This window comes from Pelecanus crispus, chromosome W, assembly GCF_030463565.1.
Source record: "Pelecanus crispus isolate bPelCri1 chromosome W, bPelCri1.pri, whole genome shotgun sequence".
Taxonomy (NCBI): Eukaryota; Metazoa; Chordata; class Aves; order Pelecaniformes; family Pelecanidae; genus Pelecanus; species Pelecanus crispus.
In genome coordinates, this window is record NC_134675.1 from 7040355 (window position 1) to 7067395 (window position 27041).

The 27041-nt window shown below is 38.3% G+C and overlaps 1 protein-coding gene across 1 annotated transcript; it reads right to left on the reverse strand.

The window, feature by feature from the left end:
- Nucleotides 1–1714: 1714 nt before the first annotated feature.
- Nucleotides 1715–26279, reverse strand: LOC142596508 (polyadenylate-binding protein-interacting protein 1-like). Its single transcript, XM_075725647.1, has 11 exons — nt 26069–26279; nt 24675–24856; nt 17245–17433; nt 13424–13536; nt 11453–11564; nt 10043–10168; nt 6536–6642; nt 4930–5047; nt 4741–4795; nt 4036–4129; nt 1715–1808 (listed from the first exon to the last, which is right to left on the reverse strand). The coding sequence occupies exons 1-11, from the start codon at nt 26277–26279 to the stop codon at nt 1715–1717; spliced, it is 1401 nt and encodes a 466-aa protein (XP_075581762.1).
- Nucleotides 26280–27041: the final 762 nt, after the last annotated feature.

Here is a 27041-nt window from a genome sequence, read left to right on the forward strand (position 1 = left end):
TGCACCCTCAGGAAGTTTGCAGATGACACCAAACTGGGTGGGAGTGTCGATCTGCTGGAGGGTAGGATGGCCCTGCAGAGGGACCTGGACAGGCTGGACTGATGGGCCGAGGCCAACTGTATGAGGTTCAACAAGGCCAAGTGCCAGGTCCTGCACTTGGGTCAAAACAACCCCATGCAACGCTACAGGCTTGGGGAAGAGTGGCTGGAAAGCTGCCTGGCTGAAAAGGACCTGGGGGTGCTGGTAGACAGCCGGCTGAACATGAGCCAGCAGTGTGCCCAGGTGGCCAAGGCGGCCAACAGCATCCTGGCTCGTATCAGGAATAGTGTGGCCAGCAGGAGCAGGGAGGTGATTGTTCCCCTGTACTCAGTGCTGGTGAGGCCGCACCTGGAATACTGTGTCCAGTTTTGGGCCCCTCACTGACTTTCTTGTGTTGAGGTGCTGGAGCGTGTCCAGAGAAGGGCAATGAAGCTGGTGAAGGGTCTGGAGCACAGGCCTTATGAGGAGCGGCTGAGGGAACTGGGGTTGTTTAGTCTGGAGAAGAGGAGGCTGAGGCTCTCTACAACTACCTGAAAGGAGGTTGTAGTGAGGTGGGTGTTGGTCTCTTCTCCCAAGTAGTTAGCAAAAGGACGAGAGGAAATGGCCTCAAGTTGCATCAGGGGAGGTTTAGATTGGATATTAGGAAAAATTTCTTCACAGAAAGGGTGGTCAAGAATTGGAACAGACTGCCCAGAGAGGTGGTGGAGTCCCCATCCTTGGACATGTTCAAAAACCAGGTAGACGTAGCACTTTGGGACATGGTTTAGTGGGCATGGTCGTGTTAGGTTGATGGTTGGACTGATGATCTCAGAGATCCTTTCCAACCTTAATGATTCCTAGTTTTACTTTCATTAAAAATAATCCAGCCACCAAGCCAGGAAACATGAAATTAATTATTACTCTACCCTTAATTGGTTTAGTGGTGGACTTGGTAGTGTTAGGTTAATGGTTGGACTGGATGATCTTAAAGGTCCTTTCCAACCTAAGCAATTCTATGACTTCTAAAATACTGCTTGCTTTTTCACATATCAACATATAACATGTTTATTCCAGGAAAAAAAAAAAAAAAAAAAAAAAAAAAAAAAAGAGTTCAGATTTTGTTTTGGAAAAGGAAGGAAAAGGAAAAAACAAAACGCACACAACACCCCCCCAACAAACCCTTCACAAACCACTTCTCATGATTGTGATCTATGGGGGTGCGGGGGGAATCCTTATGTGGAGCATATGCTCCTTATTTAAAAAGAAAAAAATTAAATACCAGATCTTGTATACGGTAAAAAGGATAAATCCTGATTTATGTTAAACCAAGCAAGCAATTAAATTTAGACCGAGTTATTCTTCCCTTTTCCCCCCCAAGGGAAATTTTATGGGACAGTTCCCCAGTTCCCCATTAAATTTTAATTTCCATTATGATACTTTTAAAATCAATTTTATTGCAGCCAAAACATTGTTCATGTACCTGTACATAAAATAAACTATGATATATACATAACATTTTAAGTTACAGGGCATAAGTTTACAATTTTTGGCAGATTCTGTTTAACAAAATGGAAATTGTGTAACACTAGTACTTGGAGAAACTAAACTTCCTTATTTTGGTACAAATGTTTTGTGTCCCCCTGTATTCTAACCATACCTAAACTCGTTTAATAAACTAACATTAATGTGTAACATCTCATTGTTTTCTCTTATGTTCTGATTCTAGACAGAATTTTTCATATGCTTCTTCAATTTCTGGATCCATCTTGTCATCAAGGTCATCAAAATACCTAAAAAAAAACCCAAAAAAAACAACCCCACCAAAAATGTTAAGTTTATGTACAGATTTTCAGAAACAGTAAATGGGTGAAATATTTATGTAGATGTGAAGAATAAAACAGAGCTTTGTAAATAGTGGTTAACTATGACATTTACTAAAAGGGGATGAAGAAGAAAATTATGGGTACTAGGAAAAACAAACAGAAACCTCAAAGCAGCACAGATATGTACAAATTGCTACAGTGTTTGTCACCATTTTAGATCATCTTTTAACCTGTGGACAGCCTAAGACAGAAATAGTTTCCAAGATGATAGAAAAATGCAATAATGCAATACAAGCTTTCCAAAATTTAATAATGCATTTTCACTGATGTATTTACAAAAAACATAATTAGCATCATATTAGCATAATTTTGGTTGGTTAACATCCTAGTTCAAATACTGTATCAACTGTCTTGGTTGCACACTAGTCAGAAAAATATATTTATATAGAAAACCTGTATTCCTATTTGTTGATATATGAAAGAAGGCAACCTTAATTCACCTCCCTTTTGCATCTGCATTATATTACCTTCTATTACATGGTAACCAGTCTTTCAGAAAAGATCCATCTCATTTAGGTCAGAGAAAAGACTGGATCCCATTAATGATAATCAGTATTGCACAGAGTGGAGACTACCACAGAGTCTCAAAGTAAAGTGATCCCCATCACTTCCCAGCTTAACAACTTGCTTTCTCCTCACGGTTATTGGGATGCAACTTGAGTGTTTCTTGTTTTCTGTAGGTCCAACTGGAGTGTTCATCACCATAAACTAGGACAACAGAGTTGTAGCTTGAACATGATAGTGTATATAATTCTAAACAGCCTTAAAAAAAAAAAGTCAGCAGCTATTGACTCTCAAAAAGCATGCATTAGTTTCAGGCGTCCAGTTTATTATCTTCTGTGCCTTAGTTCCAAACAAGGGAATTGGTATGTCTCATCTGCACGGAGGCCATAAATGGTGTGTTTTGCACAAAACCACAATAAATGCCACAGAAATGTATAATAAGTATTTTTTCCTTGAGCATTGTGCATTAAAGAAGCTGTCTACATATTTATTTTATTTTTTCCTCCTTTCCTGTAGAAGTGTAGACTTGAGAAGGAACTCAACATAGAACCCTTCTCCCTGATGTCAGTCATGAGAAATAGCTGACAGGATCAGGATAGATTTGTCTAAGCTTTTCTTAAGCCTTCAAAGAAGGTTCCACAGTCACCTTGCATGAAGGTTGACTCGGTCTTCCACATGTCACTCTTCAGATTTGCTGTGTTTAACTGCTGTCTGTCTCCATTTTGCATTTAATTTGTTCTAAGCACAGCAATTCACAAGAGTAGTTTTTTCCACAGTATGAGCTTGTTGATTTCTGATGACATCTCTAATTTATCTTCCAAAGTTCCTGCAACTCCCCTCAGCTAGGTGCCATCAAAAAAGTTTTCTAATTTACTAACAAAAAAATATCGATCCAGACCAGCACTCTTATCACACATAAACACAACACTGAAAGTGTTTTTGGGTATCAAATCATGATCTGAAAGTCCTCCTTCAACCAGATAAGTACACAAAGCTCAGAGCAATTTATTTTAAACTGTATTTCTTTTACTGGTTTCCTATCAAATTCTTATAAACTAGTGCCAGAAATTCAGACTATATTCCCATCTATTGCTTCCCATTTTGCCATTAGGTTGCTTTTCTTGTTCTACAGGAATACTGAATAGCCATTTACTTGAGGGAATACTACTCATCCTGAGGAGAGAAACTTAACAACCTCCTCCCTTTGAAAGGCACAGAAAATTTTGTAATTATCTCTAGCTAGGACATGTATGCGCATCAGTCGAATTCAGGTTGCCTCACTACCAACACTTGAAGGTCTGGTGCTTCATTTTGTTTGCAAATTTATTTTTTTAAAAATGCAGAAGAGTATGTTTGTACGTGTGCAAAAATATCTGAAATTTAATTGCTCTACTCAGTTGGATAAATATAAAGTTTGTTTCAAACTTGTGTGATTACAAACCAACTTAACACCTGAACAAATACATAACTTCCAATGTAGGGCTAAATAATAATCTTATTTAGTTTCATTTTTGTCAAGATTGGATTCCTAAGTCTACAGTATAAAATAACTAGTGTTAAAAAAAAAAAAAAAAAACAACCAAAAAAACAAACCACCACCACACCACTATCACTCAAAAAGAAAACATACTGATCTCCAGGTCCTGATAAATCTGTTCCATTTTCTTCATAATCTGGAAACAAATTCTCTCTTTCAAGCAGCTCTTGGTATTTTTCTTGGTAATCTGGCATAGTAAAAATGAGACCAAGTAATATATAAGACTAGTCCTCTAAATTAACATACATCTATACAGTTTGAAAATAGCCTATTTAATGAAACCATAAACAGCATGAAACATATTATAGAAAAAACCTCCTGCTACAGTGTTTTCTCAGGACATCAATCAACCCCTAAGAATGATACCTATCTTCCAAGAGAACTGTAAAGGTAGTCACAGATGTCTTTACCTCAAATGATATCATGCCATGTTGCGCTCAGATTATAGAAAACTAAGAAACCAAGGAAGAAAGAAACCCTTTTGCTACTAACAACTGACAAACAAAAGACGACTTGAAGATTTCTGGCTTCCTGGAGAGACCAAGAGGACTATGGCACAAATTCTCCTCACCTATATGAACTCAAATGCACATTCTCCATTTCAAACGTTTACCTTCTTTTAATACAGAATAAGGCATGCGTTACACAAAGCCAAGAATTTAGACATAATTTTGTCTTTTAAGTTGTATGAGTTTCAGATATTTTAAGAACAACTGTTTATGTACTTCAACAGGACATAAACTTAAGTACTTTTTAAAAGAAGATTGAGAAGACAGGTATACTAAGCTTGTGACATACCTGGATCTGCTGCAGTGAAAGGAATACCATCAGAAGTGTAAAATGTTGGTTCATTCTAAGAATAAAGTTATACAGTAAGTTATATGTGTTCAGAGAGACAGCTGTTTGTAGCTTTCAGCAATGTGACTGTGTATGGATCAAGTTAAATTCACATTAAATTAAGGAACTGAAGTGTCAGTACATTCTTACCATAAAATAGTTTGGGTCATTTTCAGGGGTAGCTTCTGTATGTGGAAAAGTTCCATGAACTCTACCCCAGTTACTTGATCGTAGTTCTACTAGTTTCAGAAGCATATGTTTCACATCTCTGAAATAAACAGGAGCACCACAAAAGTTAGAATGTTTTGTGCTAAGCAATAACTTGGCTATATCTTGCATATACTAGATAGCTAAATCTCAAAAAAAGCTCCAAAAAGGACAAAATTTGGTCCAGCCTACAGATAATTTTGAGTTAGGGGTTTTTTTTTTTTCTGCAAGTCTAGATGCTTTATGTGTCCCTCAATTACGAGACACTCTCTCCACTTCCTCTGTGGTGGAGCAAGGAGTCTATATGAAATAGAAATTGCTATAGTTTTTAAATCAAGATACCAAACCTGCAGCACAAGTTGAGGAACAAATCCTTTTCTTAAAGGACAGTACTGAGGAAAACAGGGGGTGATCTTCAAATTGTATTTTAATTATGCTTCTACTTTAGCGCTCTAAATCACATTGAAATTCTGTAGTCAACAATGAAAAGTAACGTCTCCAACACATTAGATGCCACCACCCATTTAATCCCTAAAATAAGAGAAATTGCTTTCTTCTTTTAAGCAAGTCCATGGAGAAAAGTTCGGTGAGTCTCATTAAGGGGAAAAAAAAAAAGAAAAAAAAATCTTCAGTTGTTTCCTCTATTAAGAGAGGTTCATGCTTCTGTGTCTTCAAAGTCTTGGGCTTGTGCTATTTTCTCTGGTTCCTGAAGCAATATTTTCCTCATCTTCCCTGGGAGGCAGCTAAATTACAACCAACATATACTACCAGCTACCTGCTGTCCTCCCCTCCATATGGCAAGAGATCAGGTCACAATGTCTGAACCCTCTATAGGTTTTTAGTAAGTTTGCAAGAAGCTGAGGATGAAACACAGCATAACGAGATAACCTCATGCAGTTGATTGCAAATTGAGAAGCAGAATACATTAGCCAACCACTCATTCTTTTCCAGCCTGTAGTAAGAACCTGCCAAAAAGGTACATTCTCCAGGAGGAGAAAAAAAAAAAAGAAAAAAAAGAAAAAAAAATCTATTTTGCTCTTACATTTATAGTGATTTGTATACTATATTTAATGCTGTTAAATTCAGATTTAAAAGTATAAACTATGAGATATCACCACTATTGTATTTTTGTATTTATACATGCTTTTAGAGCCTAAAGCACTTAAGGGAGATTTCAACACCTAAAGGTTTAAACAAAACAAAAAACCAACAAAAAAAAGGAAAAAACCACCCCAACACCCCCCCCAAAAGACAACCCCAAGAAACAACAACAAACCAAAAAAACACCACTATCTCATTAAGTGGAACATGCATCTCTAGTAAAAGATAAAAAACAAAACAAAACCAAAAATGAAACAAACAGCCCCCCCCCCCCCCCCCCATTGAAAATTACTTTTTGTTACATGGCAAGTGACCCAAATATCACCTTACTTTTCATAAATTAAAGTTTTTAAGGTAATGTTTTGGACATGTTCATTATTCTTGAAGATTTTTAAGGTGTTCTGTTTAGTATAAAAACAAAACACTGCACATAAATTTATCTTCTCACCTGCTACAGTTTGCATCCAACACAACATTTTCAATTCTCTGAATCATTTCTTCCATATCGTTCTTTCCTTTTTCTTTCCAGGCATCTTCTAAAACTGAGCCTGTCAACTAAAGACAAGGGATTAGTTTGGGGTTTTTTTTTTTTTTTTTTAAGCAAGTTATAAAACTTTAAGAAACTGTCAACAGAAGAGATACTGTAACAATCCGTAACATTTAGATGCATTGTGCGACTACCTGAGGGTTGAAGATCCCAGTCTCCTACATCTTTTTGCTAAACAGATTAACAGACCTTGTAAATAGTTTATTTTATACTACAGACAGTATGGTAACTCTATGGCCAATGTTTATGTTGCCTAGAAGTTCACAGCCACTTCCCTCCTTTCAGTCTTGAAACATGATTTTGAAACAACTCTCCAGCAATTTAATTGCACCATGAAACAGTCACATTACAACAAAATGCATACATGTAACAAGTTTTTTTTTTAATATTGCAGTGATTTCTTGTGAAAAATCGTTACACTTCATCTTTCTGAAGTTGCACATCAGTGGGACATGGAGATTGCATTTGACCATACCGTTACTTTGGTCACGTCGACACAGAAATATTGCGACATTCTGAATCCTGTTTGAAAGGACTAACAGCATTTGTAAGGTCTTAATTGTTTTAAGTACATGCTATGAAAAAAAGAGACCATGCTTTTGCAGATGATGCCACAGGCTTACCTGAGAATAACAATAGGTTAGTAAGCTTTAGAAAGACTTCAGTCAACATAGCTAGCATCAGACATACCAGAGAATTTCATCTGGGTATATATAGGAGGAGCCAAGAATTATCTGACCAAGCCAGCCTGAGTTTTAATACATAATGTCGTGGTTTAGCCCCAGCCAGCAGCTCAGCACCACGCAGCCACTCGCTCACTCCCCCTGCCCTGGTGGGATGGGGGAGAGAATCGGAGGAGTAAGAGTGAGAAACACTCCTGGGTTGAGATAAGAACAGTTTAATAATTGAAATAAAGTAAAATAGTAGTAGCAATAATATAATAATATACAAAGCAAGTGATGCACAATGCAATTGCTCACCACCTGCCGACCAATGAACAGTGAGTTCCCAAGCAGCAATCGCTGCTCCCCGGCCAACCCCCCCCCAGTTTCTATACTGAGCATGATGTCATATGGTATGGAATAGCCCTTTGGGCAGTTTGGGTCAGCTGGCCTGGCTGTGCCCCCTCCCAGTTTCTTGTGTGCCTGGCAGAGCATGGGAAGCTGAAAAGTCCCTGACTAGCATAAGCAGTACTCAGCAACAACTAAACCATCAGTGTGTTATCAGCATTCTTCTGGTCCTAAATCCAAAACACAGCACTATGCCAGCTACTAGGAAGAAAATTAACTCTATCCCAGCCGAAACCAGGACACATAAAAGCTGTGAGACTGAAGCTGCTGCTGAGAGCACTTTAGCAGCAGACAGTCTAGAACTGCTGTGGATGAAAGCCTTTTCTGTTAAGAATAGGTACTCCATTACCCAATAATTGCACAGGAGGAGATAAGAGTTAAACTAGGAAAAATTAGTTTGCCACTACGGTCAAAGTTAATAGCAATTCCTGACCTATTCAGAATAAATATTGCACGACCCAAAACCGCTTGGAATTGCATCTGATGATACAAAGGAATAAAATGCAAAGATAAAAGCAAGCATCTTGGTCAGCACTTGTTTCACATTCCCAGTTTTCTACTGCAGTCCTGCCTTGATCCTAGGTAATTAGATAACAGCACCAAGAAGGTTTAATTAAAAATACATATATTGCAAAGCAAAGAAGTGAAAAACCTGTATCTATCACTATATTAAATGGAAAGGACAACAGGAGACATTTATTGCTTCAGTAGTGAAACCAAGGTTTCATGAGGTAGCCCAGTCTAGCTACAAATGTTGGAGTGTATCTGTAGATACTTTGAGACATCAGGAAACACTTGCATTAAAAAAAAAACAAACAACAAAACAAACACCAACAGTCAAACAAAAAACCCCACAAAACACCACCACACAAAAAACAAAGCAAAAAAAACCCACAAAACCGTCCTGTATTCTGCAATGGACACTGAAGCCAAATAAATATTTCTGTGAATATTCACAGAAATAGTGAGCCCTCCATCTTCTTTGGAGAACAATCAGAAAACACAGCAGCATTGGAAAGTTTCCTGATTTGTGTACTTTTTGAAAGGTACTTCAGTGGGCCTTGCCTCAGGGAAGCACTTTCAACATAAGGATTGACTGCAGGAGTGAATATGCTTGTTGAACATGACCTCACACTGGCTATGAAGCAACCTGCTTAAAGCACCCAAACTTCATTTGAAGGGTTTAAATTGGAGGATGCAAAACCTTTCTTCCCTATTCACCATATCAAAAGAAGCTCCCAGAATTGGAATTTAAGATTGAAGAGTCTGAAAAAAAATTATAGAGTGGGAGGAAGGGGGAAGAATGAGGAAAAACAAACTGACCAACCACAAAAAAACAGAAACAAAACTCCACAAAAGTACTGTTTAGCTTTTGACCTTCATTCCTAAAATAAACTGTCTTCCCAACTATGAGTATAAGCATGGCTTGTGAAGATAAAAGTTTCTCCCTGCATAGAGCCTAACAATATTTTTTCCCTAAGTAAAACTTAAGAGCAAAGAGGCTCATCTTCTTATCATGAAAGCGAAATATTTCTACAGTAGTAATGATGCAGACAATACAGTAGGAAATAACTGATATAAAGAACCTTTTGCTGCAAAAAACACCCCCTCAAGTGATAAACCCTAACTGCCGAGTGTCCTTCAGAACAGAGAACATACCCAAAACCCCACAATTCATTCAAGTTGGTTACAGTTTTCTCCCACACCAGAAGTGGCAAAAGGAGAGGTAAAGGGATTACTTACGCCTTTGCACCTTCAACTGGCTTCAGTTCTACTGCTCTTATATGTACACAAATGGCCTTGCATTTTAGATTAGTACATTACTTTTTTTTGTTTGCTCAATTTCATAACGGTACTAAGGAAAAAAAAAAAGAGTACAGCTTGCTCTGCTAATGATGTAATGCATAAAAGCCCATAAATATTTCCTCATTTGCAGTTTTGTTTCCTCCACTGCTCCCATAGGTCTGAAGGTACATCCATTGTCTCAAAAAGAAACATAATGCTCCCTGCATACCTTTCCTTGTCTAGTAGGGCTTTTTGAAAAAAACATTCTTCCCATTATCCAAAGCCTCTCCACTTTCTTTTCCCAATCTTCAAGCACTTCATTTAGATATGCAAAAATTCTCATCTTTGTGACAAGAAATACTTTCATAAGACACTGTCACCTACACTTTATGTGTTCCAGAAGCACAACCCACTGACTTTATGCATTGCTCATTTCTTTTTTGAGGCATCCAGTTAAAGCATGCGCAGGGCATGGAAGCATATGAGCTATGATGATATATGATATATTTAAAAATGAAAAACTTTTTTTTTTCTTTTAAAACTACTGTCTCACCTTCAGCAGTTTCACTGCACATATCAAATTATTATCCACAGGATTAGAGAAGAGCGCATTTAGTAATTCTCGAAGGCCTTCTTGAAGAATTTCTGCTCGTGTTACCTGTCCCTTTGTTCCTTTAATCTGCAAAATATATTTAAAAAAAAAAAACAAGCCACATTTAAAAGACTTAAGTTTTATAAATTAATTTAGCCACATTTTCTCTCACAAATGCTGTATGATTTGGTTTGAGATTAACATAGTTGAGCTCTTCAGTTGGAAGAATATGCCAAATACTGTAACTATTCTAAGAACACAGACTGAGTAGTATCCTTACAATTCTGTCATATACATAACAATGCCTGTCTGGCATTTTGTTTCTTTGCTAATAAATTGCTAAGAAAAGCTGCAAAATGCCTGGCAAGTGGTCCACATCATCCCAAATTCTCAGAATCCCATGTTCTTTCCCATTCTACGTTATACATTCTCTACAGCTGTAGAGTAGCTTACTTCTAGAAGGCACTCTTTATATATTTAAAAATTATAGACAATGGTTTAAAAATAAACGGTATACTCCACCAAACTGGACAACTCCCCCTCCCCCAAACCCTTTGGAAAGCTTCCTTTTTACTTCTAGAAAGTGAAAATTAGATTTCAAGGCCCACTTATGAACAAAAAAATGGAAGAGCCAGAGTTTTCTTCCCTCATGCCAGCAGAACATTTTTATAGTGTCTGCTTAAGTCAAACCTTTGAAATAATCCAGTCAAAAATATATTTTTAAGGACACTACAGCAGTTATTGAACTTACTGAACTCACAGGTATGAGTCAAAGAATTTTTATGTGTACATACACTTTTTGGTACATATCATACAAAAACCTAATCTAAATAAAGATTTCATGCTTCATGCATAAGTCAAGGAGTCAACCTTCAGAAGAAATATCTTTAGAGGTCTGCATTTTTAATTGCTCATTTTGAAGATTCCCACACCTTCCTCAAGCATTTGATAATAGCTCCTATTAATGGCTGAATACTAAATTACATGGGTTATTGATCCTGATCTGCTTCTGCTAGGTTTTAACATTTCCTATGTTGGTTAAGCGTAGTAATCCAGTGGTTTTACCAGACCAAAGAAAATACCAAAAGCTTATTTTCATTTGGTTCTTTTTATGAATTCTTCCTTTTTTTTTTTTTTTTTTTTAAATCTTTATACATTTCTCTTCTGATGATCCTGTCCTTTTTTGTTTATCTGTTTCTTGGACACACATTATAATGAAACTGTTCTAAAGTTCTTTTACTTTATTCCCCTCTCCCTTTAAAAAAAAAACCAAACCCAAAACACACACCTCAAATGATATTCCATTTTAGTGTTTACCTAAACACAACAAAAAATAATGAAGAACCATCTGACATGCAACTTTCTTCTTACCTCTAGGTTAAGGTAAAGTTCAGCTAAGAACAACACAAAGGCATGAAATTGTTTTTGAGTAGTCTCATCTCCTTTGGCAGCTTCATCTCTGTTTTCATACTCTGTTTGACACCTGAAAACATTAAAACAAAAGTCATATAATCTGTAGACATCCCAACATATGTAACATGCTACTTATTTAATAGAATGCTAAGAACTTATTCACTGCATTAAAACTATTAAATGCTGAATGGTAGGAAGTATGATTTGTGAAGGAAGTGAGAGGACTTCACAAAGGCAATGGGGATTTTTGTCCTTCTAGGTGAATATGTATGTTTACATGATTGTGTTTTCAAGCACTGAGATATCCGAGACAGCAAAATGAAATAGAGCAAATTGCAACATGTAAAAATTAAAAGACAGTTACACAGTTTATATATTAGAATATGGGTCTAGGAAGTTTAACATAGACAGCCAAACATCAACAGAAATAAAGTAGGTATACTTTGAAAGACATTTTCCCCCTTTCAGGGTGCTACCCACATTGTCTTAGATGCCTTTACACTTATTCGATAAATTCTTTATCCCACCATTTTAAGTGACAGTGATGCATAATTTAGATATAAATGCAAATACTGAGGATTAAGATAACATGGCAGTGAAGTAGTTTTCTAGTATTCAAAAAACTGTGTCAAAAATATACAAGTTCACATAGCAGTTCAAAAACAGAATTAAAAAATATTTGAAATAAAAAGGAGAGCAAGACAACCTCCAATGTATTCTCAATGGTTATGTAATAGATTAAGAAATACCCGAGAAACTGAAAAATCTAAGGAGTTGAAATAAAAAATTTGAAGTAGAAACTTGGGCTGAGAAACAGCAGTTCTCTGTATTCATATTGTTAGCTTGTTTATCTCCCCCCCCCCCCCCCTTCCATCCATATTAGCAATAAAAACAGAAGCAATTTTAAATTTATGGCTTCAGGGTGCTAAAAGGAATGTTATCTATTGGGTTGGCTTTAAAACCAGGAATCAGATAATCCAACATTAACAGGGATTTCCTTCATGGTATTGTTCAAGTAACAAACATAGTTAAAAAAACAAACAAAAAAACAGATAAAAGTGATAATTTTGAAGGCAAAAAGGCTCATCTGCTTTGGGATAAGGAAAATAAAAAAAAAAAGAAATTCAACTTCTCCATAAGGTACCGCTCCCGATTAACAGCAATGCATTTTGATGATCTAAGTTTATCATGCCTTTGCTCCTAAATATAGTTGGACTAAGTGAAACTTTTAAAATAAGAAGCTAGTCTGAAGCTTAGAAAGCCAAAAATCCTTAAAGAAAAAGGCTAATTTCTAAAGAATTCTGAAGTATTAAAGTGTACTACTCCTTCAAATGTCATACAGTAAGATTTAAAAGGAAATACATCAATTTAAAAAACGTTGCATTTTTGTCAACTATGAAGTCTAATCATTATTAAACCGTAAGCCCCCAAATTCTGTAGTAACTGAAAATTGAAGAAATTTATCCTTCTGGATTTTATGCATCTACTTCGTAGGTGTAAAATTAGTTAGCCAATCAATGAATAAACCTTACACAGCAACTCCAGCCAGAAAAGTAATTAAAGAAAAAACACAATGAAATAAGTCCTGGCAAGAGTCAGAGGACAAGGACAGTACATATATGTACATTTAGTATACTTTTAAAGTTGACTAGCTTTCAAATTTACCCTGTAATTTAGTATCAGTCTAATATACTCAGTTCAAAAGAACCTACAGAATCCCAAATTTAGTCCTATTTCCATATTAAAAAATATAAAAATATTTTAAAATATATGTATTCAATATCCACAATGTACCTGTGCTTTAATAATCCTCACTCTAAACTTCTATGTTAAATATGTACCTCTTTGCACACTATGTTAAGAGTTACATACAAAAGGGGAAGACAACCTGAGAAAGTAACAGGCTTAAAATGACATGCTGATACTGACCTTTGAAGTAACAACTGTCGGAAGTTCCCATTTTGTGGACTAATGGTTAGATGGCGAGATAGATAGTTACACAACCGTGCTCCCATATAGGAAAAATTTGGGACAGATGTGGCCTTCCAAAATAAAAGTGGAAAAATAAATTATTCATAAAAGTCATGATTAGGCTATCAGGAAATATCTTCAAAAGCTTTTTGGAAAACTGTGTTTAGCAACAGTTGACTAGACAACTGAAGAGAAGATTAATAATTACTATATCTCATCAACACTTTGTTATATGCATTTCAGCACTTAAAAGTTCATTATGTGATTTTGTGGCTTTAAGAAAACAACCACCATTATGCCACGTGTCCTCAATTCTACTTCTCAGTTGTGACCTACACCAAAGAGTGTCTGAAAGTCACTTACAAACTGTTTATGCACCAAAAAAGAGTCATCAACAGTGGACATTAAGACACTTTTTCAAGGACATGCACTCTCTCAAGGTGCGATAAGTGCATTAAAACAAAATAAATAAATCGATCAATCACCTTCATTCAGTCTAAGTGCTATTTATCCCACAATCTATTTTTGGCAGCAGTGAATGCTCAAGGAAAGAGCACAAGAACATTGCAAGTAAAGATAAATACTTTCTCCTGTACATGCTCCAGCAAACTGCAGAATAGCAAACTCCTGATTCAGATGTTAAAACTGTATCAGTACAGTTAATAGCTCTTGATGGGTCCTTTTTTGTTTTGGTTTGGTTTTGGGGTTTTTTTCCTTTTAAAAAAACCCAAATCCTGTTACTGTTGAACATTTATACTTTTATCTAAAAACATGTTGTGGAATTTTGTTGCGGAATTTTGTTGCCACCACCTAAGTTATACACTGTCTGAAAAATATTTTTCTTTAAATCTGATATTTTTTTCCACCTCTTGGAATTTTCAAGTAATTGGGAATTCATTAATGCCTACATTCAACCTCTCAGAGCTTAAAGTAGAACATCCCCTTATTTTGGCAATTTATTACTGTTCATTTCTTTTGAACTCTCTTCTAACAAGACTTGAATTTGAGATTATTCCTCAGATACAGTTTCAGTGAAAAGAGTCTCTGGTCTAAGTAACTCGATCAGCTCTGCCAAAAAAACCCAGGAATGCTAAGAATTCATTAAACTCCTTTGGCTTTATCATCTTTGAGCATTCCTTTTACATCTTGATCATCTATCAGCGCTACAGATGTGCTTGCATGTTTCTGCTTCTAACATGTTTGAAAAAAACATCTTGCCATTAGCATATCAATGCATTATAGCTAGTTACCTTCTATAGGCAGAGGAAAATATGCACTCAATGTAACTGTACTATGTGCATAACGTTTCTGGAAAGAACTGAGGTATCTTTGGAAGACACAACAAATTAAAGTAATTAAGATAGTCAAATCGACTTTAGTCTCCAGTAAGAGGCATATGAAATAGCTAATGAGCTTTTTTGTGCTTTGATTCAATCAGTTGCTTGGACTAGAAGAGGTGCCCCCCTTTTTATAAGGCAAAATACATCACTTAAAAATACACTTCTCTTTCCTAAAAGAAAAAAACCAAAACAACCCACAAAAAAACCCCAAACCCCCCCACAAACCCAAACAAAAATCTCAAACACAAAAACACACCACAAAAAAACCCCCCAAAAAACAACACACCACCCAAAACCACCACAAAACAAACAAACAAAAAACCCTAAGCCAAAAACCCACCAAAACACCACACAACCAAAACCCACAACTTCTTCAAACCTCATCTGTATTTTTTTTAAAACCATTATCTTCCCAATTAGGTGGTCTGTCTTTCTGGTTGCATCAAATACTGAAACAATTCAATTTTGGGTATTATGACCTGGCACAGCACACAGACACCAAAGAAAACCACTTCACATCATCTTAATAATCAATCATTATAGTGCAATAATGTCTTCCCTGAATTATTGTTGCTTGGTAATCCCATCTTATCTCTGACTCAAAAAAAAGTCTTCATCTAAGCATGAAGGCTAGTCTACCAATACACATCTTGAGAAATTTTAGTTGCTGTAACAGCAACAATCCACTGTATTAACTAGACAACAGTCAAGGTTCTTAAGCCATGAAGTCAGAGTGTTCAGCTTTTGGAAAACAAAAGAACTGGCACTTCACTCTGTTGAGACATGGATTAGGAAGAACAGGGTGAAGTAGATAATTAATTCTTATGGACAGGCTAAGATACTTGATACACAGATGAAGGGAAGACTGTACAGGACTTGGGTTTCTTTCATTTTAGCCTTTTTCCTTCACAAACCTAGCATCTGTAAATCTGCTCAAACATCACTGAAGCAGATGCTTATGAACACACTTCAGCAATTTTAATTGATGTTTTGTGATAAACCAGGACAAGGAAACAGATACTTGAACAGAAGCTCAAGACAGAAGAATAATAAGCATAGTTGACTAACACTCAAACACTATCATATCCTGACATACAACAAAGCTAATATCATATGCTTTTGGATACTAGGACAGCATTTTGCACTGAGCCAAGTTTTATTTTTCACATAAAATTGTTATATTTCAGACTGATAACACTCAATGCTTCTCAGTTAAGGAAGGCACAGCCAACCCTAACGTTGGATTTGTTTTATATAGGGGGAGAGAAGAAGAAACAACATTAAAAGACTTACATTAAATGAGAGTCAATTTATTTAACATATATGAAGTTATAAATAAGATAAATTCCTCTTTTTTTCTTCCAATGAAGTTATATGGGATATTTTAATCTTTTATTAACTATTCTCCATGTGTCCAAATAAAGGATGGGAAAATGATGCTGCCAAACACAGCACTGGTAATCTCAACATCTAACTAAACTATTCCGAATTAAATCTGCATCAATTCTGTATTATAATAAGAAACTTAAGAATCTACAGTTATGTACAATGACCAGTCACACAGCTTCTACATACCCCAGATTATTTCACAGTAAAAAAATTCTGCAAGTATCTGCACTTAAAAGGTGAATAAAGTTTACATTCTTCAAGGTAGAATTTGAAAGCAACTCAGGAAAGTGAGACACACCCAATGTAATAAATAGCAAGCACAAGTGTGACTTCATTCTTTGCAGCAAGCCCAGAAGACAGTAACAGCAGCTCATTTGCTTAGCAACACAGATTAAGCTGTTCTTTCCAATGGCTCCCCCAATTAGTACAGAGTTCAATTCAAGGTCTCTGTCCTCATTTCCATAGCCATCAATGGCACTGGACCTAGTTACCAGCAGACTAGCTTTCCTTTTTTCCAATTATGCTGTTCTGAAATAGGTACAATTCCAAATGAAGAACAAAGCCTGTCAGTAAAAGAGCATTTCCCAAAGGGCAATGTGTACAGTAGGTATAAATTTATTTTTTTAAATACCAAGGAATGAAAAATATCTAAGTATTATGAAGAATTTTTTGTAGGATAGAATAAAAATGTACAACTGACACTGCTTAAGAGTTTCTTCAGTCTCTACTATATAAATCCAACAATTCAAATCTAACTCCTAACTGCTGTAATTTCAACTCTAGTATGTGACCCGGGAGATTCAAATACACAGAAAAGGAAACAGAGTAAATCAGGGAAATTTATCAACCAGCCAAGTATCCCACACTTGAGCTATCATTTCAGTTTATTAAGAGAAATCTTTCCCTATATGTTTCAGTCTAAAAAGAAAAATTCAAACCATTAAAATACTATATAGGTACAATGATATAACAAATAATACTAGTATGCATATCTTGGATACTAGGTATCAGGCATAGCATCCATGTTATAAGACAGAATACACAGGCTACCTGCTGATATATGAGTTCAACAAGTTCTTGCAAAGTTTCATCTGCAGCGACCCAGCCATTCAGTGTTTCAGCAAACTGCTCTATTTCAGTTTCAAAACAACCTGGTTGCTCGGTGAGGTGATTTAGGAAGCCTTGTACATATTCTGCCAAAGTCAGATAGCCATCATATCCATCTTCAAAGGAAGAATCCTATAGCAGTGAAAGAATATACCAGCTATTTAAAAGGAACCTAAAATAAAGTTGTTGCACTTACTATCTCCAGAAGTAACCATATAGCCCTTAGTCTTGAGTAACTCCTGATGCTCTGCATACTCGATAGTGATCTTTATTACACTGTTCACTTAAACATTTTTAGAGAGTGCAGGCCTCAATGTATCAGAAAGCTCCAGTAGTCCTATAATCTTAAGAACTAGGTAACATGTTTTTATAGAGATTAGGGTCTCCCAGCAAAACACATCAAAAGACAGATTAAAAAGAAATCAGTTTGCCAAGTTGGGTGTAAGATTAACTAACAAACTAACAAGTAAGTATACCTGTTAAGAATAAAACTACCAAACTGAGGCTCAACACCCTTTCCTGATGCACACACAAACTGTGCTGCAGATATATGAACTGTAGAAGGAAAAATAATTGAAAATTGGAAACAAAATATTTTGAGTTTACATAGAGCACAAATGTGCTCCAAAATATGCAGGAGGGGGAGAAATTACAGAAATACAATACAGTGTAGTGTTCCCCTGTATAAAATATAGCCAGGAAAACTGATCTTTTAAAGTCAGCAAATTTGCATCTCTTGGCAATGGATGAAAGACTACAAGGCATGAAATGAAACTATTCAAATGGTATTGCATTAATCTGCAGTTACTGAGGTTAAAAACCAGACAGTAAACACACCTGCTCCCTAAAGAAAGGAGGAACTAGAACAATACCACTTTATCAATGTTTATGCTGCTGCTGCTGGAACAGAAGGCTGCTAATTTTGTCCATTCAAAAATGAATGTATATAACAGTCTCTAAAGTCAATGCTGTTCTGGATGATTACAATACTAGTATGAGAGGAATAGCATAGGAAGCAACATATTTTGTGATGTAACTAGTAATAACACAGTACAAATAATTCACTTTGTCACACTATACAAAAGATTGTGAAAATTATCTCTCATGAGATCTCAGAAGTGCAAGCAGGAGTCCAAAGAGGGATTGCTAAAGAACTGACTTATAATTAGTGATTCAAGACATAAGGGTAACATACAGGATATCAGAATTCTCAACTGATCTACTATTTAACATGAAAAAGATTTAAAATATAGCTACTGTAATGAAAAATTGAGCTAAAAATGATAAAACACTTTTTCTTTACTTAGTGGACATAAATACATTGATAAGGCTTATAATTATTTTCTCCTTCTCCCCACCATCCCTCCCTTAACGAGGGGATATCCTTTACTTTCCATCTTCAAAACACCTCAGTCTCTCCTCTACTGTGAGGCAACATGGATCTGTGAAAGATAAAAGCCCTGGATATGAACTGTGGAGAAAGACAGATACACATTGCTGAAAATCAAGTATTGACATTAGTTTCACAACCTGTGAAGAATGTGTGGGGAAAAATGCAGATTTTCCAAAATTCTTCAAAGACCCATGTTGTAAGGGTATACAACTTAAGCTAATGAGGGACACATCAATATAACGGAAGAAAAACTAGAAAGATTTCTTATGATGTTTAATTAAGTAGAATATTTGCCCAGTGAATAATACTGAAGACAAAGTTACTTAATGTGGCCCACCACATTAAGGGGGGGGGGGGGGAGTGTTTTAAGGAAATGGTGGCAAATTGTTACTACTCATAAGGATAAAGCCTTCAACAACCTGATCCAAGTCGGTTTTGGTTTGAGTTTGGGATTGGACCAGAGGAACTTCGGAGGTCCTTTCCAACCTAAATTATTCCACGGTTCTAACAGTTTGGAGCTTATGAAGCCAAAGAATAAAAGCTAACAGGCTTCTGTGTAACTTGCTAAATATTCTATTTCTCTAAAGGAAATCAACTTTTACTAGGCAATTTCAAATAGCCCAGTAAAAGTTCTGTACAATAAAGTTAAACTATTTTGTTCCACAGAACTATGACATTGTTGTGCAACAACCGCAGCTTAGTCACATACAGCTGAACTAGCATCTCTCCAAACAACCCATTTGAAAACTCTCCAGCCAGGTTGCAGGGAATGCAATTGTTGTAGCTAGTAAAAGAAGCTGCTCTTTCTGACAGCCATCAGGTTGTTACGAGATCTTCATTTAGCAGAGAGGAAGGTATCTTCCTCACATCCTCACCTGATAAAAATTCAATCTTGGAGGAAAATGTCCTTGTTTTGGAAGGGGCTCCAATCCCATTTGGTATATCAGCATCCCTGTATTCATACTCCTCTTCCCATTTTGTAATTAAAAGGCTAAACACAGAGGCTAAACTCAGCACCACATTCATCTACCTATACTAAGTTGGCAACTCCAAAGGCAGTCTAGGTTTTAGCAACTATGCCAGGGAACAGAACAAATGGGAGAAAAAAAATAATAATTCAAACATTATTATATGTTGTACATTGCTAAATCAGTAACACTCGATACTTTAAAAACTAATTAGATTTAGTCCAGTAACTTCTAGACATAAACCATTCATGTTTCTCACTGGCAGATTTTAAGATTTAACAGAGGAGACAGCACCACGTATTGTATCAACTAAGGGAAAGTAAAGCAAATTCCTCTTGGTTATTTTTAAACAGTAGTTGGCTAATAGGAGGCTATAAGTTTACACATTCATTACAAATTTATGATTCAAAGCCATGAAAGTCAACTAGAAATTTTCCATTAATTTCAATGATTTCTCAGTCAAGCCAACACTGTCTAATCCTTCTCCTTTATGTTTGATAACTATAGGACTGGATTCTGGATTATTCACAACAAAAATGCAAGCTAACTTAAAGGTAACAGATTTGCCTCTCTTCTACTAAGAGTCAGTTCATGAGTTTAAAGACATAACAATGAAAAGGCTAAGCAGGTACTAAAATCCCTCTAATTTACATAAAGGTAAAAACCAGAAAGTCTACAGAAAGATCCATGAGACAAATCTGCTCTCAGGCTCTGTTTCAGTACATGTGCAAATTACTACTTTCCCATACCTGAGAAGCATTCACAATGTCTCCACTTAGGAACTTAGTCACCAATGATTTATCATTGATCTGATTTCTTCAGACTTCTTAGGAGCAAGCTTTTGGTTTTTTTCCTTCAGATTATACATACTCAACAAGTTTACAATAAAGTACAAAGACTGTTGCACGTACAAAATCACCTATTCATGTTGTATGAGGTTAAGTGGCACCCTCATGCTTGGCTAAAAGTATAAAACCCACCACTGAGGCTGCTTAGCCTCCTTTTTGAAATTAGTTGAAGAAACTAAAGGGGGGGGGGGGGAAGATTCCACCTAAAATAATACAAATCTCACTCCCAAAACTATGAAGTGAGAACATTATGCCCTTCTGATGGAGTGACAGCCATATTATTCTCATATACCCATGCCAGAGAACAAGTCTGACATTTCCTACTGGCAATCCAAACCTAAATCTAGTCACCAATTCTACTGCAGATATCCACAACTTCATATGGGATGGACAGCTGTATGCAAACAGAGAATCCCATGGAGGTCTTTCCTCCCCAAAGTCCTGGTAAAGTTTTTCTGAAAATTCTAGTATGCCTTGGATGCTGTACCCCTTAAAGCATCTTCACAGGTAACTGATAATTTTGAGTATCAGAACTAACTGGATATTAACTAATCTAATAATCAAGTGTTATATGGACACACATAGCAATTACAGTAATGTATAATCAAACAAGGAATCAACACATTATTTCTAAACCAATAAATGCTTAATAAATCGCAAAAAAAATGTGAGTTTTCAGATCTAAAAATTCCAGGGAACATTATAAATGAAAGCAAAGTATTAATTCTAAGTCAGAAAAACATTAGTTTCTCAAAACTTTGTTTTGATTCAAATTTTAAAACTCACAGTGAAAATCTGTGTAATAGTGAAGTGTGCTAAATTCCTTATTTTTATTGAAGGTGGACCCAGTTTATGAAATTAATTCAGTTGTTAAAAGTAAAAAAGCCAACCAAACAAACAAAAAACCCCACAAAAACCCAAACTTTGTAATAGTGAAGGACTAACAGGAAAAATTTCTTCATGGCAAGGGTAGTCAAGCATTGGAACAGGCTGCCCAGAGAGGTGGTGGAGTCACCATCCCTGGAGGGGTTCAAAAAACGGGCAGAGGTGGCACTTTGGGACATGGTTTAGTGGGCATGGGGGTGTTGGGTTGATGGTTGGACTGATGATCTTAGAGGTCCTTTCCAACCTTAATGATTCCTAGTTTTTACTTTCATTAAAAAACAATCCAGCCACCAAGCCAGGAAACATGAAATTGCTACTCTACCCTTAATCGGTTTAGTGGAGGACTTGGTAGTGTGAGGTTAATGGTTGGACTAGATGATCTTAAAGGTCTTTTCCAACCTAAACGATTCTATGATTCTATGAAGTCCGAAACATCACTATTCTGTGCCTAGTATACTCCGATTAGATTAGGGTCCCTGCAGCATACTTCCAAATAAATGTTCTAAGTTTTGCTAGCATTAAGTGTTATTTTAATGAATAGACAAGTCACTTATATTCATAGCATATTCCTACAACATAGCAACCAGGAACTCCCACATGCTTGCGTGTTTTTGCAAAACAGCTGAAAAGCAACATTGCTGGCCTCAAAACTTTGTAATTATATGTATGCACGCACAGGCCATTCCAAATGGCATTTTTTTCTTTACTTATAGAAAACATGTAACATGTACTAGGGCAAAGTAGTATTTTTTTCCCCCTAGATTATCCATTCACTGAAGCATGTTCACATTGGCATTTGTCAACAGTTGTATATTGGCTATGGGCTTGTATTATCCAGGACAGTGATTTTATTCAGTAAGCTGGCAAAGCTGGTAACATCCAGATAACAGTGATTTTACTGGTGAGGAAAAAACTTCAAAACACCAAACCACCATGTTTAGCATTCAAAGCAAGTATTTTTCTGTAAGTTATTAAAAAATCTATTTGTTTCAGTATAACTGTTTATTATCACTTGATATGTTCAAGTTTATGATCACTTGACCCGGGGAACTACAGGCCTGTCAGCCTGACCTCGGTGCCGGGAAAGATTATGGAGAGGTTCATATTGAGTGAACTCAACAGGCAAGTGCAGGTCAACCAGGGGATCAGGCCCAGCCAGCATGGGTTCATGAAAGGCAGGTCCTGCTTGACCAACCTGATCTCCTTTTATGACCTGGTGACCCGCCTGGTAGATGATGGAAAGGCTGTGGATGTCATTTACCTGGATTTTAGCAAAGCCTTTGACACCGTCTCCCACAATATTCTCCTTGGGAAGCTGGCAGCTCATGGCTTGGACGGGAGTAGTCTTCGCTGGGTAAAAAGCTGGTTGGGTGGCCGAGCCCAGAGAGTAGTGGTGAATGGAGTTAAGTCCAGTTGGCGGCCGGTCACGAGCGGTGTTCCCCAGGGCTCTGTTTTGGGGCCAGCCTTGTTTAATATCTTTATCGATGATCTGGATGAGGGGATTGAGTGCACCCTCAGGAACTTTGCAGATGACACCAAACTGGGTGGGAGTGTCGATCTGCTGGAGGGTAGGATGGCCCTGCAGAGGGGACCTGGACAGGCTGGACCGATGGGCTGAGGCAAACTGTATGAGGTTTAACAAGGCCAAGTGCCAGGTCCTGCACTTGGGTCACAACAACCCCATGCAACGCTACAGGCTTGGGGAAGAGTGGCTGGAAAGCTGCCTGGCCGAAAAGGACCTGGGGGTGCTGGTTGACAGCCGGCTGAACATGAGCCAGCAGTGTGCCCAGGTGGCCAAGAAGGCCAACAGCATCCTGGCTTGTGTCAGGAATGCTGTGGCCAGCAGGAGCAGGGAGGTGATTGTCCCCCTGTACTCGGTGCTGGTGAGGCCGCACCTGGAATACTGTGTCCAGTGTTGGGCCCCTCAATACAAGAAAGACATTGAGGTGCTGGAGCGTGTCCAGAGAATGGCAGCGAAGCTGGTGAAGGGTCTGGAGCACAGGCCTTATGAGGAGCAGCTGAGGGCACTGGGGTTGTTTAGTCTGGAGAAGAGGAGGCTGAGGGGAGACCTTATTGCTCTCTACAACTACCTGAAAGGAGGTTGTAGTGAGGTGGGTGTTGGTCTCTTCTCCCAAGTAGTTAGCGATAGGACGAGAGGAAATGGGCTTAAGCTGCACCAGGGGAGGTTTAGGTTGGATATTAGGAAAAATTTCTTTACGGAAAGGGTGGTCAAGAATTGGAACAGGCTGCCCAGAGAGGTGGTGGAGTCCCCATCCCTGGAAGTGTTCAAAAAACGGGTAGAAGTGGCACTTCGGGACATGGTTTAGTCTAGTCTACCCTTGATTGGTTTAGTGTACACTTGGTAGTGTAGGTTAATGGTTGGACTGGATGATCTTAAAGGTCTTTTCCAACCTAAACGATTCTATGATTCTATGATTGTATTTGTAACAGTAATAGTTCCCACCTATTTATATATATTACCAGAGTTTGTCTGCTTGCATAACAAAAGGATAGTCCAAGAATTCACATAGATCTTCCTTGGAGTAGAATTACTGTAGCAATAATATGGAAGACAAAGGGGAGCGGGAGTAGGAAATAAGAAGTACCAACTTTTATTATGTGATCAATCTACAATACTGATCTGAGATTACCCTTAGTCTGGCTGGAAATATATTTCATATTAGATATGTGGGTAGGTTAACTGCTAGGAATGAGCCCAACCCTACTTTTTTTGCCTTTTGATGATATAATATCACTGAAGGAATTAAAAGACACATGATGGTATATAAAGTTAGGCAGTCATGGCCAATCATACCCATGGCACAATAAATTTAGGAAAGGCAAAGCCTGTGCTTAGAAAAGCTAAAGTTCAAGCTTTCTCCCACACTTGCTTCAAAAACCTGTGAAATCTGAAAAAGCACGCAGCTAAGCTTTTACTTAAAATGCAGTGCAGATGTAACTACAACAGAGGCAGTCGCCAAAAAGACAGCTTACTGTCATCTTGGGTGCAATCAATGCTTGGTGTAATCAACAAGGAATGTGGTTATCTACAGCAAGCTTTAGCAAAATATCCCACACTAAAGGCTCTCACACACAGCATAATATTCACTCATTATCACTTAACATTCTGACTGTGTCTCTAAAGATTATCACCCAAATTTTTGGAATCTCTTTGGCAAATACAGCATTCAAGTTATCCGATACACAAGATCTCAAGAAAACACTGTTAATTTGAATATAAGTAAATTGGCATATACTAAGAAGAAGATAAACACTCACTGTGAAGTTCTGATTGAAGTTCTGGTTGTATCCTGATGGATAAAACTCAGGTGCTTTAACAGACAACTTTGATGTTACCACAGGAGCCACAGCCACCTGAGGTTCAGCCATTTCTGGTCCAGAATCATGAACTGAAACTTTATCTTGAGATCCAGATGGAATTCTTGCCTGTTGCAGGTGTTCTGAAAAGTTTTTGTTAACAGTTTTCTTAGAAATTGCTAAATTAGTATGCATTCACACAGAGTACAGACAGAATACATCACTTTTTGGACTTTAAATATACTCTTACTTATACTATTAACATAATTTCAAGTATACTTCAAATATATTGTTTTTCTTAAATATGGATAACTTTAAGAAATTCTAGATGCCTTTCTACATGGCAGGAAGCGAACACAATGTTCATGTGAAGGCAACCAAAACAAAGGGGGAAAGAGTCCTCTCCTCCCCCATGAAAACATGTTTTCTAAAAGAGCTAACCTGAGAAACTAGTAAATCTTCTTATGATATGCTTGCTGGTTTTGTGGGGTTTTTTCATGATTTCAGATGCAAAGGCAAGACTTTGAAGGTCAATAAGTGGAAGACATCGCTAATTTTTAACATATCCTGAAAGACACTTAACTATCATTGTTCATCATACACCATTTCCACAAAAAAAAAAAAAAAAATCAATGAAACCATATTTTAAACCACATTTTCCAAATCTACTTTTATAGATTAGCTCCTAAATTTATTGAAAACAGAATCTCTACCTGAAAAAGCTAACCAACAAACAATGCTTTATGTTACTGTTGGGTTGAGTTTATTTTTTGGCAAACCTTTAGACCAGAGTTAAAGAGTTCTTCAATAAAGGGAAGACTGAGACCATCTGCAGTCAGATTAACAAATACATAAAACACACACACAGATACGTGGGCACAGAGAGGGACGAACAGAAAGGTGTTGCAAGCAGGCTGCAACGCAACATCACACCTTTACTTGAGCACAGGTCCACAGCCCAGAAATATGACCGCTCATCTAAGGAAAAGTACAGTTGCCAGGCCCCCTACGCGGCTCATCTCCATGCAGCACCGAGAGGAGCCAGGCAGGCGCCCGGGATGCGCGGAGCGCTGGCCTTCAGGCCACGGTGGCCTCTCAGCCCCTAGGTGCGGGGGGTGGGAGAAAGGACGCGTACTCGCATCCAGGCCGGAGGGAGGTGGAGGGGAAATCCCAGGGCTCCACTCTCAAGTGTGACGGCGAAGGGGATGGGGGGGAGGTGTCGGAGCAGCAAGCGAAGCAGGAGCAGGACGGTGCGCGCAAAGGACGGGAGTGCTTTAGGGGGCCGCTCCCCGACACGTTCAGCACTGGGGGCCTCCGGAAGGGTGGGGAGGGGGCTGCTGCACGGCGGCCAGTACCTGCGTTTCCGGTGCCTATCGGCGCCGTCTTCGGAGGCCGCAACGATTCCTGCTGCGGGAAGAAGACGTCCGTTTTGTGCTGCTGCTCGACCGAGCCTGAGCTGTGGGAACCGCTACCACTCTCCGACGCACCCGCACCACTGAGGGGAGCAACACCTCCTCGACCCCGGCCCCGGCCAGCACCTGGAGCTCGGTCGAAACTATCCGACATGTTCAGGCCGGGGTAGCTCAGGCGCTCATGGGAAGGGGCGAGCAACTCAATCCCGCTTCGCCGCGGCCCGAGCCCTTCACTTTCAGTTTCACCCCCACACGCACCGCCACGATGGTTGCGACCCAGAACGGCTCACAGCGCCCCCTCGCGGCCTCGCACCGCCCGTCGCCATAGCAACGTCGGCGCCGCCTGGGCCTGGCACCGCCCGCCGCCGGGAGGGGGAAGGAGCGCGGCCCACCAGGCGGCTGCGGCTCCGCCACGCCGCGGGTGCCTGGGCCGCATCGTGCCGCTACTGCCCGCAGGAGTGGACCAGGTGGGGTGTTCGCGAGAGCTGCTACCGTCGAGGAAGTCAGCTCAGTTGCCACGGGTTAAAGACTCTCTCCCGGATTTCGGGCTGCGTTACCAACCCAACGTGTTCAGAACTGATGAGTCAGCACCCACCCACCCCAAACACGGGATCGACTTCCAGCAACAAACAAGTGTGGGGTTTATTTGTGTTAGCAGCCGGTTCTGGGGCCTCGGGATGTATTTGAGTCACACCTTCCTCAAAAAAATTACAAAAACTTGGAAACGGCGTTTTCAGAAAGACAATATTCTCTTGTAATTGCTTCTCTACAGGAACAAATAGCATGCTGTGACCATAACAGGACCAAGATTGCAGCTATGCATGGTAGGAAACCTGTAGCTACAGGTGTCTGCTTCTAAGAGCATCATGCCACACTGTGCATATACAGCTGTTTTCCACAAGAAAGGGGTTTGTGT